The following is a 17206-nucleotide window of genomic DNA, read 5'->3' on the forward strand; positions in this document are numbered from 1 at the left end:
GATTTTCATCAAATAAACTTTTGATACCCCTTAGAATTGCATGCTCTTTGACATCTCATTTTGATGTCTAGTCTAGAGTGGTTTCTGAATATCTCGCAAAACGTTAAAAGCTAAATCCTCACCTCGACCAGAACTGTACGCACCCTTTAAACACACCACCTTTTCTTCGGCTTTTCATAGTAGTACAATACTGTAGATCTAACACGTTAGGTCTATATCATCTACATTATTTTTTTTTTTTAATGGAAATTTACATGGATATTTTAAATAGGACTTAGGAGTGAGTGAGTGCCCGAGAATGATCTCAATTTAAAGTTGAATGTTGCAGCAGTGTGGGATCACTTGAAGTTGTAGTTTGCGTTATATACCTAACCCAGGCGCAGGGCGCTGCAAGGATTGGGGTCGTCGTCGCTGGTGCGGTTAATATTGACACCCTGAACATTTTACATTTTGTGTGGGCTTGTTTTCATATGTTTGTGCGTGGTAACTATAACGTTACACAGCCCTGTCGATGTCGCTGTACACGGGACGCCGTGCAAAGCACGGCGTCTGGTCGGGCTTTACTTGCGGGAGAGAAAGTGGCTTTGGATGATATTATTGAAGTTGAAGGTGTAGTAATTTCATTACATTTTAACAAATGTTTCATCCGCATTGTCATTACTGTTAACTAATTAGTAAAGTGATTTTACTATTGTCAATTTATTTTTATGTCAATCACAGACTCCTGTACAGATGTTGATTATCTGAAAAGAAGTGGACTCTCATCATACTTCTTGCATCTCTTGGGATTTCATTACCATGGCAACCATAGCAAGGGTGTGGTCACATCATATTTGGCCTTCAGTACATCGAGTGAGATGCGTGTGTTGTTACAGAAGCCCTGTACATCTATACAGCAAACAGGCCCATAATGGTAGGAATGTTTCAATTTTATTTTATTTATTTATTTTTTTTTTGCTGGTTATCCATGGGTCTGTCATTGTAGTACTCATGTTATTAATTAAAATTAATGAAGTACTCATATCATCAAGTAAAATTAATGAAGTTTATGGATTTAAATTTACTATTAAGATAACACAATCAGTCCTTGCCAATTGATAAGAAATTAACAAAAAAAAAAGGAGAAAACATTCTTCGCAAGCTATTCATGGACCTCTGTTTTGTGCCATTATTCATTTGATATCAGTATGATATAGAAATATAAATCATCATACTCCTGCACCAGTGTTTCTAGTATGACTGAAGGGTAGCTATTTTGATAAGAGTACTTTCTCATGTACATGGTGTTTTTTGTGTGTTTGTTTGTTTGTTTGTTTTTATTTTAGTAGTGCTGCTCTCTCAGAAGGCCCTATCATTATTTACCCCAGCATTGGCATGCAACTGTTTCTATAGATGGGCTAAGAGGAACATAGTCACAGTAGGCAAAACACCTTCTTCAAGCATATATGCTCTGAGTAGGATTTAAAACACGGTACTGTAAAAGTGGAAATTTCCGCGCATTTCGTGCAACCCGAAACTAGCGTGAAAATAAAAGCACGCAAATATTTTTGCTTGCCATATGCTCCAGTAGTTGATGTCTTGATTCCGCGGAATTAAAAACACGCGAAACTCTTCTTACCCCGCGGAGCGCGAAAAATTAGTCGCGCAAAGTATCCACTTTTACAGTATCTCCTGCTTTGAAGAGATCAGAGCAGTCTATCTCATAGTCATACCACAATGCTCCCATTTTGTTCAATCTGGCCCCAGGATGCCTCCATGTCCACCCCAAGGTGTCCACTGCCCTGGCTAACGGTCAAGCTGTTGTGGCCCTGGAAAGCACTATTGTCACACATGGCATGCCATACCCTGATAATCTGAGGTATGTAGAACAGTATAGAACAATAAAACATATATGGCATGGCACCAGTACTTGTAGCAAATAACTGCATGTTGGTAATGTGCCGGTACATGTTTTGCATACCTTAGGTATTTCATAAATTCTTAGATATTCACAAAGCTTTTATCCTCTACGCAATTATATTCCATCTATCTCTCCATCATTCAGGAGTAAACAAATAAAAAACACCAATGAATAGTGCTTTAAACAAATCTGCTTCTTTCTTTCTTATGTAAACCCTAGCAGTGTGTATGTTGACCAGGGTGCAAATATTGCTGAATTAATGGCTGCATTCATATCCACAAATCTACTGAACACATTTCATTGCATGAAAAGAAAATGATAGCTATACATGTTTAAGTTCTATTGCTATGACATTTCATGGTTGTGCATTTCCTGTCCAGTCTTTTCAGTGCAGATTAGAACTTTTTGTAGATCTACTTTTGATGTTTTATGCGGTTGTTTGCCCTTTATCAATAGTGCATCAAGTGCATATTGACAAGTTGTCACAGCAAAATAATCCTCTGTGGGTTTTCTCCTTTTTTGTCCCCGCCGAACGAGTTCGAGCAGGGGACTCTGAAACGGGCTCCGTACGTATGTGTGTCCGTCTGTCCGTCCGTCTGTGCGTCCGTGTGTGATCAAAATGTTCAATTTAAATTTAGGAGCCAATTTTGATTCTGTTTGCTTTATATGATAGCACTGCATGGGAGCTTTGAAACTTCTACACAGAATTTCAGTTGTGACCTTTGACCTTGACCTTTGACCTATATTGTACATTTGCTTCAAAATGCTACTCCTTCACCATTTCTAACCCGATTTCGATTCCGTTTGCTTTATGTGATGGCACTAGGTGAGGGCTTCAAAACCTCTACACAGAATTTTGACCTTTGACTTCTTTGACCTTTGACCTTGATTTTTGACCTATATTGTACATTTTGCTACAAAATGCTACTCCTTCGCCATTTCTAACCCGATTTCGATTCCGTTTGCTTTATGCGATGGCACTAGGTGAGGGCTTCAAAACTTCTACGCAGAATTTTGACCTTTGACTTCTTTGACCTTTGACCTTGATTTTTGACCTATATTGTACATTGGCTACAAAATGCTACTCCTTCGCCATTTCTAACCTGATTTCGATTCTGTTTGCTTTATGTGATGGCACTAGGTGAGGGCTTCAAAACTTCTACACAGAATTTTGACCTTTGACTTCTTTGACCTTTGACCTTGATTTTTTTACCTATATTATACATTTTGCTACTAAATGCTACTTCCGGCGGGGACATATATTACGCACCGCGTAATTTCTACTTTTCCTTGTTTGTTGTTGTAACTCCTACAGGACAGCACAGGAAGTGGAGAGGATAGTTGAGCAGACTGGTGCGACCCCTGCTACAGTGGCCATCCTAGGGGGAAGGCTGCACGTGGGACTCGCTGAGGATCAGCTGGAGGGTTTGGCCACCACTCAAGATGCCTTCAAGACTTCTAGGAGAGATCTGGCTTGGGTCATGAGTAGGGTGAGTGAGTCAGTTGGACTCAGTAGTACTGGTACATATGTTGACAGAGCTGCATCACCAGATACTTTGTCAGATTGCAGCAACGTTGTTATTAGCTGTCCTCTTATGGTCAAATTAACACACACACACACACACACACACAAACAAGAACAAACAAATGAAACACACCGCAGATTATGTAATTTACATACACATATTTACTTGCTTCTTGTTGTCATCTCTTTTTCTTTTATGTCTTTTTTGTTTAAAAAGCTCCAAATAGTTATTGTGATGTATTAAGCTTTTTAGAATGGCTGAAATTTGTGTATCATTTCTCTCCGCATTTGGAGCTTTTGGAGGGTTTGAAGTCAACATTCCTGAGATATGAAAATAGTGACTTGTTAATAATGTCTGTACAATTTCAGCGTGTTACTTAATAGGAATGTGTTCTATGAACATTCAGGGCTGATAATATACAGTGAAATTAGGCTTCCAGTCTATTTGTTCTATCCACCTGTCTACAAAAGACCCCTTTTTGTTTCCCTATTGTGATCACTGCAATAAAGTTTGACTGTCCATTTTTAAATCACTGCTGTGTGCACACAGAAACAAACAGGAGGAACGACTGTGTCAGCTACCATGATAGCGGCTCACATGGCGAGCATTCCCATTTTTGTGACAGGGGGGATTGGAGGCGTTCACAGGGGAGGGGAAACAAGTAAGTGGCATATCGAATTTTGCTTTCAGCTAATGTTGAGCTATTGATTGTTTATTTATTAGAATTTTCCATCCTTAGTTTGTGTTTGTCTGCTTGTAATATTGTATTTTGGTTTATGTACAAATATGCTGACTTACAGAAATCATCAGACAGTGTCAAATCGCAATACGCCCTTAATCAAATTTGGCAATTTTCAGCAGCCTGGTTTTTAAAATGTTAATTCAGTTTGATATATTTTCTTTTTAAATTTCGTGTTGTTTTTGCTGGTTCACAGGATTAAGAATATCCAGGTAAATATAAAGATTCACTCGAGACATTGTCACGATATTTGGTAGGTTTCTGTACAAGTATATTTCCAGTGTCGGTACCATTCTTGTATTGAGGTGTCTTTACCTGTGGATTGTTTGTCAACTTCTCAAGTTCATGGTGTACCATGTAGGTATGGATGTCAGTGCAGATCTGATGGAACTCGGTCGAACTCCTGTCACGGTCGTGTCAGCAGGGATCAAATCTATTCTGGACATTCCAAGAACGCTGGAATATTTGGTATTTTTGAGTTCTGTTATCTCAAGTTGGATTAAAGATAGATAGCACATATGCTTTTTACTTATATTACCATGATAACACAGAGAAACCTATAAATAACTTTATGTTTACAAGGTAGAGAGTTCTGAAGATGCTATTTGTTCACCAGGTACACAGATATTTTTATTCTTTTTAACGTGAAGCTCAAAGACAATGGTATAGTGGCAATATCTTCTGCTGTGTACTGTATGAAAAGCATGTGAATACAGAAACATCCCAAGAATAATGTTAGAAAAGTTCTGCTAGTGATGGCTTGCAAGGTGGTATATTTTACAGTACAATAATGTTTGAAAAATAACTTCACTCTGTGAAGGGTAACATTTTGGTTTACACGTAATGCAATGCAACACTCTTTATGTGCAGTTAATTCTCCCTGTATGAGAATTTATCAGAGGTTCCATATTTGGGTCTGATGTAGGCAGCCATTACTTGCAAGTTACTCATCAAGCATGCAATATTAAAATATGTTTGACCTTGCAGGAGACACAAGGTGTAACAGTGGCCACATATGGTGATTCAACAGACTTCCCAGCATTCTTTTCCAGGAGCAGTGGAGTCAAGTCCCACATTAATGTCAGGACGGCCAAGGAAGCTGCAGAAATGATTGGTGAGTAGGTTTGTCCCAAGCAAATATGAATCCACAATATTTCATCCTGAGTGCCTAATATTTGCAGATTCATGGCTCTCAAAACACACATTGTGAATATACATGATAAGATAAAGAGGATATTTTTATGTGTGGCTATGTAATCTTTTATACTTCCCAGGTGCTGACTGAGATGAAGCAAGCTTTAATGCAATGAATGTAGAAGGCTGAAAGCAAATACTTCAGAAAAAAAAAGGAGAATATTGATTATATGTTGCAGAATTCTTGAGAGATGAGTATTTTCTGCATCACCATTTGCACTTGCCTCAACTCTTTCTGCACATGGTTGATTGTTTCTACACCATGCCAATGATGTTTGAGTTAGAGTTCCTGAGAGGATTAACTTTGAAATACTAAGGAAAAAAAAAAAATTGGTAACACTTCAGTCTTGATCGGGATGGTGATTTTATTTGCTGTTGTTGTTGTTTGTTTCCTTCCAATAGATGCCAACCTCTCCCTGGGGCTCGGGAGTGGGACGCTCATTGCAGTTCCTATACCAGAGGAGTATGCTGCAGATGGGGAACAGATAGAGGGCGCTATACAGGATGCTGTGTCTGAAGCGAGGTAGCATGAATTTTCAACTTTCATTGTCCAGGGCCCAGTTTCATAACAGTTGTTATCAAGAACAAGTTACGATAGATGTTATAAGCTACTGAAATCCTTGCATCTGATTGGCTGAGAGCAAATTTGTCATAGAAATGTGGCAGTTGTTACTGATAACAAGTTTTATGAAATGGGACCCAGGTGTAAGTGTATGGAAAGAATTTTGTTAGTGTACTTTGCATTGCTGCATTGTTTGCATTGCTGCATTTTCTGTTTTTCTCTTTCAGTAGTAAGATCACAGTCTCATAGTGGTTGCATCACGGCTACAGAATGTTTGTTTTTCATAAGACACAGCTCGACATCAACGGTGGCCAGGTGGGCCCAGGGCCACTAAACATGGTCTTAGGCCACCAAATTCCAAAAAAGTTATTTTGTTTAATAGCTAAGAGATTAAAAATTCATTGTTTTGTTTCCTTTTATTTCAATTGGACCACTGTATTTCTTTTTCGAGCCACCAATATGTAAAAATCAAAGATTTTGGCAAAAAGTTAGTGTCAAGACTTGCATAAGATTTGTATTGACCATAAAGACTCGTGTTCATAAATGCACTGAGGAAAGAGGCAGAAAGTAAAGGAACTCTACAGTAAGGTGATCAAAAACAGCTGTTAAACAGAAGAGGCAGGAAGCCTGCGAGAGTAGCCACAGTGCAATATGTCACAGACCAACTCAAACATCATTTCTTTGTGATATTTGCAGGCCTGATTGGCACATGTGTGCCTGCTGAGCTAAAAAATACATCACGGTTGGGTCATCATTGCTTCAATGGACTGCCTAAGAAGAAAAAGAAGAAAAAGAGGAAATACTGGTAGTAGAACTGCATCAGGGTGATTTTGTTATGGTGGAAATGTCACACAGCTTTTTAGTGGATAGGGTAATCATGAGGGGTATGATAACATGATGAATGATGTTTTTCGGTATAGATACAGAGGGTCTTCACTGTCCATTAAACTTTTATAGGATCAAGATGGTTTGATGAAGTCGCATAAAGAATATTCACTGAACTCATATGAATATGTCATTGACAGTCCACTGTAAGCTGAATTATGTATCAAAATTATTCATCCTTATTTCTTGCTCTTTGCTCCTTTCAGTGAGCGAGGCATCGTGGGTAAAGACATCACGCCGTTTATTCTGAGCAGGGTCAATGAACTCACCGAGGGGAAGTCCCTGAAGGCCAGTATCCTTTTCATACCTCACCATCTCACCTGAGTCGAGCAGGAGGGTTGCTTCTCCTGACAATAGCCGGGTTCACACGTACAAATTAGCGGGATGACGATCGCGATGCTCATCCCGAGTTTTTTGGCGAGCGTCCACACGTACCAAATTAGTGGGATAGCGATCGCGATCGGTATCCCGCTAATTTGGCGAGCGTCCACACGTACCGAATTATCCCGCTAATTGCCGATAGAGATAACAGCAAAGCCTGCAAACTGGGTCACACAGCGCCCTTCTCTATCACCACCTGTGCGCACTTTCCTTTGTCCATTGTCTTTTACGCGTCATTGGTGTGGTTCGCGCGCTGTTGTTATTGTTCTCCAAAGAGGTGAAGGACCTCCTCGCAGAGGCCTCGCTGTTGTGATGTGCGCATTGCATGATGGGATGTAAAAACTCGAGATTCTAATCCCGACCGTTCACACGTACCAGCGCGGGGCCAATTATCCCGCTAATTGGCGAACCAGCGCAAGATTTCTTGGGATTAGCATCGCGATGCTTATCCCGCTAATTTTCGGGTTTTTTCTGTCCACACGTGCAAAAAACTCGGGATGACGATCGCGATGCAAATCTCGAGATTTGTATCCCGCTAATTGGTGTACGTGTGAACCCGGCTATTGTGAGCGTAAACTGTAAATTTCCTAAAAGAAAAAATATGATTTCAACCGTCCAACTTTATCATTCCACTAATTCCATTCATGCTCTGTTTGTATTCCCCTATTTATGGTACATTTATTGGACTGGTACATCATCTCTAATTGAATGAAAAAACATTTGAAAAGCCTATTGACAACTTCTTGTCAAAGTAGGTGCATTTCCTGTATGCAGTTAGGGCCAATAAGAAATGTCATGCTGCAGAGTCTGAATCATTGGAGTGGTGAAATCATCATACATGGCTGCACTTTTGGAGTTAAAAACCTGACTGGAGCTAGAATATCACATGTGATTTATGCCAAGATTGTTGCTGGAATACCCAATATCTCTGTTGTCTGGAGGTGTAGCAAATGTGATTATTAGATATCATCTGAATAGGTTATCGTCATGCGGGTATAATTAGTAATATGAATGCTGTCATAGATTTTCCATGACATATGAAAGCTTTGCATCAGATATGGCACTCATCAGAAACAATGCCAAGGTCGGGAGTCTCATAGCCCGGGAGCTCTCTTCAATACGACGGGGAAAAGGGGCTGCTCCCCAAATTGGCAACACCACAGGAAAAAGAAGTTTCTCGACACATGTCTGCCCTGGCAGCAATTGGGGCAGGCGCTATTTTTCCTCGGCTGCGGCTGGACGTCCATTAGTCATTGGTGCCAGCATCGTGGACTACAACATGTCACCTCGAGGGAAAGAATTGCAGGTTGTTGAGCTGTTTCTTTTCAATACTGTATACATGCCCTTTGGTGTGTTAACAATATAAACAAATCTGAATGAGCAGTGATTAGTTGATTCAAATCAGCAACTGTCAAGAACTGAAACTTTTTTATGGGCACACTGTTTATGTATGTTCAGACAAGACTACCATAGACCTACATCTCAAAAAAAAAAGTGACAAATTAGATGTTGAAGCAAATTGGATGCTATTTAAGAAGTTGAGGACAAGTCCCGAGTATACTCTGGCAAGTGTCTATGGAAAATGCATGTTGTAGCAAAATCAAACTGTCTTTAATGGCTTAATTATTGTTAACATTATGAATGAACTTCCCAGGAATAATTGAAAAAGCTGTTGTGAAATCTTGAACATATGTTTAGCTACATGTACAGTGTAATCATATGCAGGTGAGGGAGTTTCATTTATCTGTCGGCCTATTGCTGTTCTCTGTTTTGTTTCGTATTGCAACGGCATGATAATCTAAATTCGACAGAGGAATTCACGTTGTGAGATTCATTGATTTGTTCCAACTCTTTGTTTGTTTTGAGTACTGATTGACACAGAAAACCCCATAGCATTGTACACACTGTCTAAAGTCTCTGGCACAGTAAGGGTTAAGCTGTTTGTGGTCCCGGGGGAACATGAAACACAGGTTCTCACATAGAAAGCTCTGAATTTTGCCTGCTTCACAGTTTGGAGGATTGACGAATGAGGGCACCATAGCGGTCAGCTATGGTGGAGTGGGGCGGAATCTAGCCGATGCCCTGACGAGGCTTGGGGCCAACCCCGCCTTCCTCTCGGCCGTCGGGACGGACTTGGCTGGAGAGGCTCTCAGGAGTAACTGCAGTCACATGGTATGATTTCTCACTTGCTATCAGTCACATTAAAGCAGATGTCATTCTATCCTTCTTCCACTATTTCAATGCACATTTTATTGGGATGGTTTCCGACTTCCTTGTGTTGACCTTTTGGTCCATATCATCTTCCTCCCCCCCGTCACTTTTTTTTTTTTTTTCATTTCACTTGTGTCCAATATGTGTGTGTAAATTTTTTGCCAGTTTATAGGTAAAGCATATTTTCATTTATCAAATACTTATTTTTGAATATGTATTCTGTATTGTGTGTATATTGTCAAAAGCATGCTATTAACAGAATGAATAGAAAGATCAATAAAGATTATACAATTTTTTTTTGTAGGGTAATGACCTAGGCACACATTTTGAAGCTGAATATGAATCATCATTTCCAAGTCTGGTTTAAATTGCACCCTCCCATGTTAACAACCAAAAGTTTGAACAAATATAAATGAATAAGGCTTTTAATGTTCATGACAGTTTAATCACATTAAATGCAGTTTGCCTTTCTGATCCATTATTTTCAATGGTGCCCTTGAGGTGTGCATTTTGATTTATGAGACTGTTTTGTTTCTTTAAGGATTTTAGCCTTGTGTCTCGTCATGAGGATGTAGGCACCGCTGCATACTGCGCCATGCTGGACAAGAAAGGAGAACTGGTGGTCGGACTCGGAGACATGGATATAAACAGTGCCATCACCCCAGAATATGTGAGTCAGATGTCTTGTCAGTGGCTAGATATTTGTATTCTTTGAAGGTTTTCCATGATGGTAGAAGTTCTACTTGTGGATGGTTTCATAGCACACCATGTATTCTTTCTTGGTGTGAGTGTGTCCTGTAAAGGACCTGCTTAATCTTGACATTTCATTTAGCATGTTCTTACCATCAATAAAGAAATCTGAAATCTTGCACTATCTTTTATGGACGGTAAGAACATGCTTACTGAAATGTCAAGATTGAGTACCGCTAGGTCCTTTTCAGGACCATACTCACATCCAAAACAGAATACATGGTGTACTGTGAAACTACCCCCCACTGAAGGCTCTGTATTTCAGTGCAATGATTGTGTGTCAGATTGCAGTCACCCAAAACTTCCACATCTCCTGAATTTATAATCTGATGACGCTAATACAGTTGTGAGCAAAATCTAGCAGAAATTGCTAGTATTCAACGGCACAAAAGGTTTAGCCAAGTTCTTTCAAGTTTGCCGGGCTCATTTGACAACTTAAAGGGAAAGTAAACCCCAAGAACAATGTGGATTGAGGGAAAGCAGTAATATTAGTAGAACACATCAGTGAAAGTTTGAGGAAAATCGGGCAATCGATGCAAAAGTTATGAATTGTTAAAGTTTTGGTGTTGGAACTGCTGGGAAACGAGACTACTAGAGGTTATGACGTATAAGTGGACTACAATATAAAGAAAATATAAAGGGAAATCAGTAAAAATTCATTTTTCATGAAAATTATACATCCCCTCAACTTGATACTGACATATGTGAGGGGTAGCGCTTATTCCCCCTGCTTTCTGAAAGTGGTTAGTCAAGAGCTCTTTCATTTTGGTAGAAATAAAGATTTTTTTGTGAAATTCTTTTTATATTTTCTTTATATTGTTGTCCACTAATACGTCATAACCTCTAGTAGTCTCCTCATCCAGTGGTTCCAACACCAAAACGTTAAAAAATTCATAACTTTTGCATCAATAGTCTGATTTTTCTGAAATTTTCACTGATGTGTTCTACTAATGCTAATGCTTTTACTCAATCCACATTGCTCTTTGGGTTTGCCTCCCCTTTAATGTCATTGTTAGAGTAAAGGTAAAAAAGTTAAATTTAAGAAAATCCATTTCTGAAAATGAAAATCAGTAGACAGTGAACGTGTGGGATATTTCAAAGTGCTTGAAATGTAAGAAAGAAGAATTGCAGTAGTCAGTTAATATATCTCATCTTTCTGATCAAGATATCATTTTGTTATCTTATCAGAGAGAAGATTTACATCCCATAGCTTTGTTTATCAAGGGTATCTTGCTGTATGCAGCTGAGCAAAACACTCTGACATGAAGAATTAATTTATATTTGAGAGAACACAAAACAGAAATCAAGTTAAACTTTGAAACAATAGTGTTTAATGCAAGTGATACCATCCAACATGCTCTGAGGGTTCCATCTTGTTAGTCCATAATACTATATGCTCAACAGACTGGTGCCTCTCTTCCGATCACTCTTTTCTTAGATTGCCAAGCATGAAGCCACGTTATCCAGTGCCCGCTTTGTGTGCATGGATGGTAACATTCCAGCCGAGACAATCCAGTTTGTTTCAGCACTGTGCCACCAGCACAGAGTGCCTTGTAAGTGAGAGCATGTGTTTCTTTTCCTTCTTTTTGAGGGAATATTCATTTTGTGCTTTTTGTATTTGCATGAGGAGCAATATGCCCTTTTCTGAGAGGTTTAAGTGGAAGTAAGCAACCAGAACCTATATGAGTTGATGTGGCCATAGCTTGGTACATCAGATGCAGAAATTAGTGGTGCTTCAAAAGCCTACCGAACGAAGATCTGATTTTACATCATTTTGCCTACTGCTACTGTATGTAACTGAATGCCAGGAGGTGGCTATGATTGGCATGATATTCATTTTACGATATATAAACATGAAAAGAGAATGATCATTGCATTTTAGCTTCCCAAATAATTGCAGTCTAGACTGATGTATTTTCAAATACCAATATATATTTTACCATTTCAAGTGACACAACTCTTTCCGATTGATTACACATTGATTGACACACAATCACATATTCATGCTGCTAGAAAATCATACATCATGTTCTTGTACTGCACAGGCAATGGATACTCCAGGAAAACTTTTGTAACATCTGTGTGTCACAGTAATGTAAGAAGATCAAATAACTGCCAACTTTATTAGCAGTAAGCATTCTTAAAATCTCGATTAAATTCATTATTTCATTAAGTGTGGTTTGAGCCGACATGCGTGGTCAAGTCTGCCAAGGTCTGCCGGTCAGATGCCTGGAAGACTCTGACGTACGCCTCACCAAACTTCAACGAGCTTCGGTCGATGTATGCTACCCTCGAGGGGGAGGAGACCATCAATTTCCAGGGTCAGTCATCAGTTGGTGGGGAGGGGGTGGGCCGTCTCTGATTGTTGTACCTCCATTGCGTGTAACACCAGAACTCTTTGATGATGTGCAGATTTGTATTAAAAGATTAAACTTTGTTCATGCCACATATTTTGTTTAAATCAACTTCATCAACTGGTGATGCATAAGATTGAAATAATATTTAACGGAAATTTGCATGAGGATCTTTTCCCCGTGCTCTCTAATGGCAACAAGACAACAACAACAAAAAAAGGGTGGTTAAAGCATTATGTAATGTGATGCTACAGTACTTTCAATATTACTTTTTTCCCCATCCCCCAGATGATCCCTCCTTTACTGACAAACTCCGGGAGTGTCTGCAGCTGAGCCGCGTCCTCCTCCGCCATGTCTACTGTCTCATCATCACCCTGGGTGAGGAGGGGATCCTGGTCTGCAGGAATGCAGAGCCAGAGGACCAGTTTGTGGTCGACGCCCAGGGACTGGATGTAAGTCGGTTAAAGCATGGACCTATATGGACCTCTGGTGTGTGAGTGAGTGTGTGTGTGTGTATTTATGTGTTTTTTGTGTGCAGGATTGCAGAGCTGGAGTACCAGTTTGTGGTCGGCACCCAGGGACTGGATGTAAGTCAGTTAAAGCATGGACCTCCCTCTATATGTGTGTGTCTGTGTGTGTGTGTGTGTGTTTGTGTGCAGAATTGCAGAGTTTGGGTACCAGTTTATGGTCGACACCCAGGGATTGGATGTGAGTCGGTTAAAGCATGGTCCTCCCATTTGGGTGTGAGTGTGTGTGCATGTGTGTAAAGTGTGTGTTGATATGTTATCCCTTCTGGGACTAGAATCCCAACATACCCCTGACATGTCATACAAAGTGGTATCCAATGGTAATAAGAGTCTTGGTTGTTCTGGTCATACACACCCTTCTACCACATTTTGCTCACAGTACTTTGCATGCAAGTCCTGTCAAATCTCAGTTATCTGGCCATTATCTCTTTTCTGGATCTCTGATTTATCCAGACAATGGGCCGAATGCATAAACGCTAGCAATTGCTTATGCTAGCCTTTTACTCGAATCCGTATGCATAAAAACAAGCAATTGCTTGCAAGCAGAAGCTTTTGCTAGCAAGCACAAGCTATTGCTTGCTGCCCGCAAGCAATTGCTTAGAGACCAAGCATTTGCTTAAAAACGTATGCATAAAACATACCATTTGCTAGTTCTTGCTAGCAATTGCTTACGATTTTCCAAGCTCTGTAAAATGAGCTTGAGCTTTTGCTTGAACCGGAACGTTCCCTTTTAAGTATCATTTTCATATTTATGAAAGAAAGACCACACTTGTGAAGGAGTGGTATAAATCTACAAGAAATTACTCATAAGTAGTGTAAGAAACTTTTTTTTCATTTCAACAATGAGAATGTCCGGTGGCTAGCACGCAAAATGTGATGAAAAACAGGTAGGATGTCTGACTTCGGTGGAGAGCGAGGAGACCTCTCTCCACGTGCGATCTGGCAGATCCGGGCTGCTGTAAGCTGCAGTGATGGGAATCAGCCAGTAATACGTGTGTGTGTATAGATGTGTGTATGTGTCTGTGTGTGCATTTCATAGCTCTTCTGCTATGTCAGGAAATGTTTCCACACACACATGCCCTTTCAAATACATGCTGCCACACTCGTCTTTGTTCTTGTGTTCGCACAGGCGTGACATCCCTTTTGTTGAAAACGCAAGCAATTGCTTGTGCGGGACAAGCAAAAGGTATTGGCATAAGCAAAAGATTATGCATATGGATTTGAGCAATTGCTTGAGCTAGACCTTTTGCTAGACGAGCTTCTGCTTTTGCTTGAAGCAATTGCTTACAAGCAATTGCTTGTTTTATGCATTCGGCCCAATATGTGGCATGTGATTTTTTTATACAATACAAAAATGTCTTCAAGTACTCCAGTACTAGGCAATGGAAAAGTCAAGATATGAATACCGATTTCTATTCATATTAAATTTCATATCCATATCATTTGTAGTAATCAAACATGCAAATTTCATGCATCAAACATCACATGCAAATTTCATGTAATTTTTTGTCCTGATGATAAGTTGGAAATGCCTTGTGCATGCCCCCAACACAACTTGCTAGAAAGCATATCTTGCTTATCTGGCAATATCACTTATGTGATGGCCATCAGTCTAGACATCGCAGGATACAAGGTTAGACTGCACTACCCTAGTGATTGAAATCAAACCTTCACCTACAGTGCATTCACTGATGTGCATTTACTGTAACTTACAATAATTGCCAGAATCTTCATGAAATGAGCCCTGAATATCCATGTACAAACGTGGGTTGAGAGGAGCATTCAGAATAATGTGCTTTCGCAAAGACATAAATGCCGTGACAGAGCTTGAATTGTGAACCTTCTGATTGAAAGCACAGTGTAGACCACAACACCCCTTGACCAACCATCATGATTTCAGAAAGATTTCATTCAAATAAAGTAATGAATTTATGCCTTGCTTAAGTGATCATATTCATCAAATAACAGAGTATCTGTTTAATCAAACAAACAAACAGCAAACAAACAAACAAACATAAGAACTACTAGGAACAGGTAAATAAAGGGCCAATAATCACATGGAGTAGCTGCTTCATACAAATCATGCTTTTGCTTGTCGTTTTGTAAGAGTTTTGCAATAATTTATTTTCACAAGTAGTCATGTATTTGTGTGTGTGTGTGCACATTATGTTTGCTGCAGAACGTTGAAAATGATGGAATGTTTTCAGCCGTCCACTATCCCGCTGCAACGTCCCCTACCAGTGAGGGCAGTGTTGTCTCAGTGTCTGGAGCAGGGGACTGGTGAGTTCTAAATAAACCTTTCCTTCTTCGAACAGTAGAGGGAGCCTTTATGCAGTGTTTACATAATACTTGCTAATAAGATTTGAAATATCCTTGTGTCAAAATGATGTCTCTGTGTGTACTCCAAATTTCAATGCATGTCTTTACCACATCATTCATGCCATTCTGTGTCCTAAGTATATTCTATCTCTTGTTTTTGAATTGTTGTATGCATATTGTAAATATGAACAAATAAAGTTACTTCAATCTAAATCAGTTCAATGTGAAATATCAGATAATTTTTAAATAGTTTGACAGAATAAAAGGAAGTTTTAGTGCTTGAAACGCTATGTCCTTTATAATAACATGCTGGTAAAACCAATGTGGCTCTCAAACATTTACCAGAGGTAGTATCTCGTTTTATACTTTTATGTCTTCAATGTGTATTCATTGGTTAATTTGTTTTATTTAAATCATATTAGAAAATTATTCTGGAGAAATTACTGAAGTGCCATTAATATGACATTTGTATGCTCAGTTTGTGTGCTTAGTTTGTTATGGATTCTGGTGTGGTATGACCATTTCATTTGTGCATAAAAGCATAAAACAGAAGCTAGACCTTTCTGAGATCTTTCTGAGATCATGTGTATATTTTGTCAAAGCATAAGATGACGTATAATTGATATGCATAGTTCTGTGTCATATTTTCATATATTTCAATATTGATGTTTATAACAGCTTGGCTGCAGGTATTGTGGCGTGCATGTTGAGCGGTCACTCTCCAGACATGTGCCTCAAGGCAGGGCTACTTGCTGCCGAGCGGTCACTTCGGTCACCTCACGCCGTGCCCGCAACCCTCGGCACCGAGCTCACGTCGCCAGACTTTATTTTGGAGCAGATGACCTTTGAACCCAGCAGACTACAGTGATAGTTTGCAGAGAAGATGCATCTTCCATTACATCCCTCACAAATCATTTCTTGTCCTCTGATTGGTCAAGAGCATTGAAAGTGACGAAACATTTCTAGCACGAAAATCCTTATCCTGTTAGGGTCCAACTATTTACCTAGGGAAATAATGTCCCACTGGCAGTTTGTTATATGTACCACTAATAATGTCCTAATTCCATGGAAATAAAATGGCAGGGCGCAAAAAATTACTCAGACGAAAATATCCAATTTTACAGTATTTTGGCGTATGAGACAATATCGCATCCTGCTCATTGCATTGACATGAGAACAGTACAGTTTTTCCACCAACACGCGTCTTTGTTTTGCGAGAAGACAGGTTATGTTTTCACATACAAATGAATTGGTATCGCGCGCTGCAGACTATGCATACACTTATATGTGCAATTTTGTGTGTAGAAGATATGAACTTGGGTGATTGGTTAACCACGAACTGTACACAGAGTAAATCCTACGTACTTTGCTGTTCTTCTTGAAATAATTTGTGAGAGATATAAAGCAAAATGTGCCAGGCCGTTGTTTGAGCCACAGGTTAAACTGTGTCCCTTCTGTGACTTCAATAGTACTATTTTCTTTGGAGCTTCGCCCCTCAGAAAATAGTGCTCATGCACAAAGTTTTAACCCGAACCTCTCAGGCCTGGTATATTAGTATAATAGTTCATATCTAATAGAATCAAGTCTACTTTTTCAAAGATAAAAGCAACCTTTTTATGCCTTGTGTTCATGTTCACAAAATGGCATGTGGGAGAGTAATGAAAATCCTGTTTTGCCAATTTTTCTCCCACGTGATTATATTTATGGAGAAGCAGGGTTGGCAGCTTTATGCTGTGTGTGTCAAAACAAAATTCAACAATGCAACGTCTATGTGTGTGTGTGTGTGTGTGTGTGTGTGTGTGTGTATGCTATGCAGAATATCATGCCCATTAATCATTACACATCTAAAATCTGCGTG

General features: G+C 39.5%; 1 protein-coding gene across 1 annotated transcript; it reads left to right on the forward strand.

The window, feature by feature from the left end:
* The first annotated feature begins 967 nt into the window (after positions 1–967).
* LOC140239629 (uncharacterized) lies at positions 968–16302 on the forward strand. The gene is made up of 16 exons (XM_072319461.1): positions 968–971; positions 1747–1858; positions 3216–3390; positions 3976–4087; positions 4527–4633; positions 5153–5279; positions 5762–5882; positions 7013–7098; positions 8243–8493; positions 9198–9359; positions 9940–10068; positions 11587–11701; positions 12323–12469; positions 12791–12954; positions 15209–15309; positions 16027–16302. Exons 1-16 carry the CDS (start codon positions 968–970, stop codon positions 16214–16216), a joined length of 2103 nt encoding a protein of 700 aa, XP_072175562.1. The 3' UTR covers positions 16217–16302.
* Positions 16303–17206: the final 904 nt, after the last annotated feature.

The sequence above is a fragment of the Diadema setosum genome, chromosome 16 (assembly GCF_964275005.1).
Source record: "Diadema setosum chromosome 16, eeDiaSeto1, whole genome shotgun sequence".
Taxonomy (NCBI): Eukaryota; Metazoa; Echinodermata; class Echinoidea; order Diadematoida; family Diadematidae; genus Diadema; species Diadema setosum.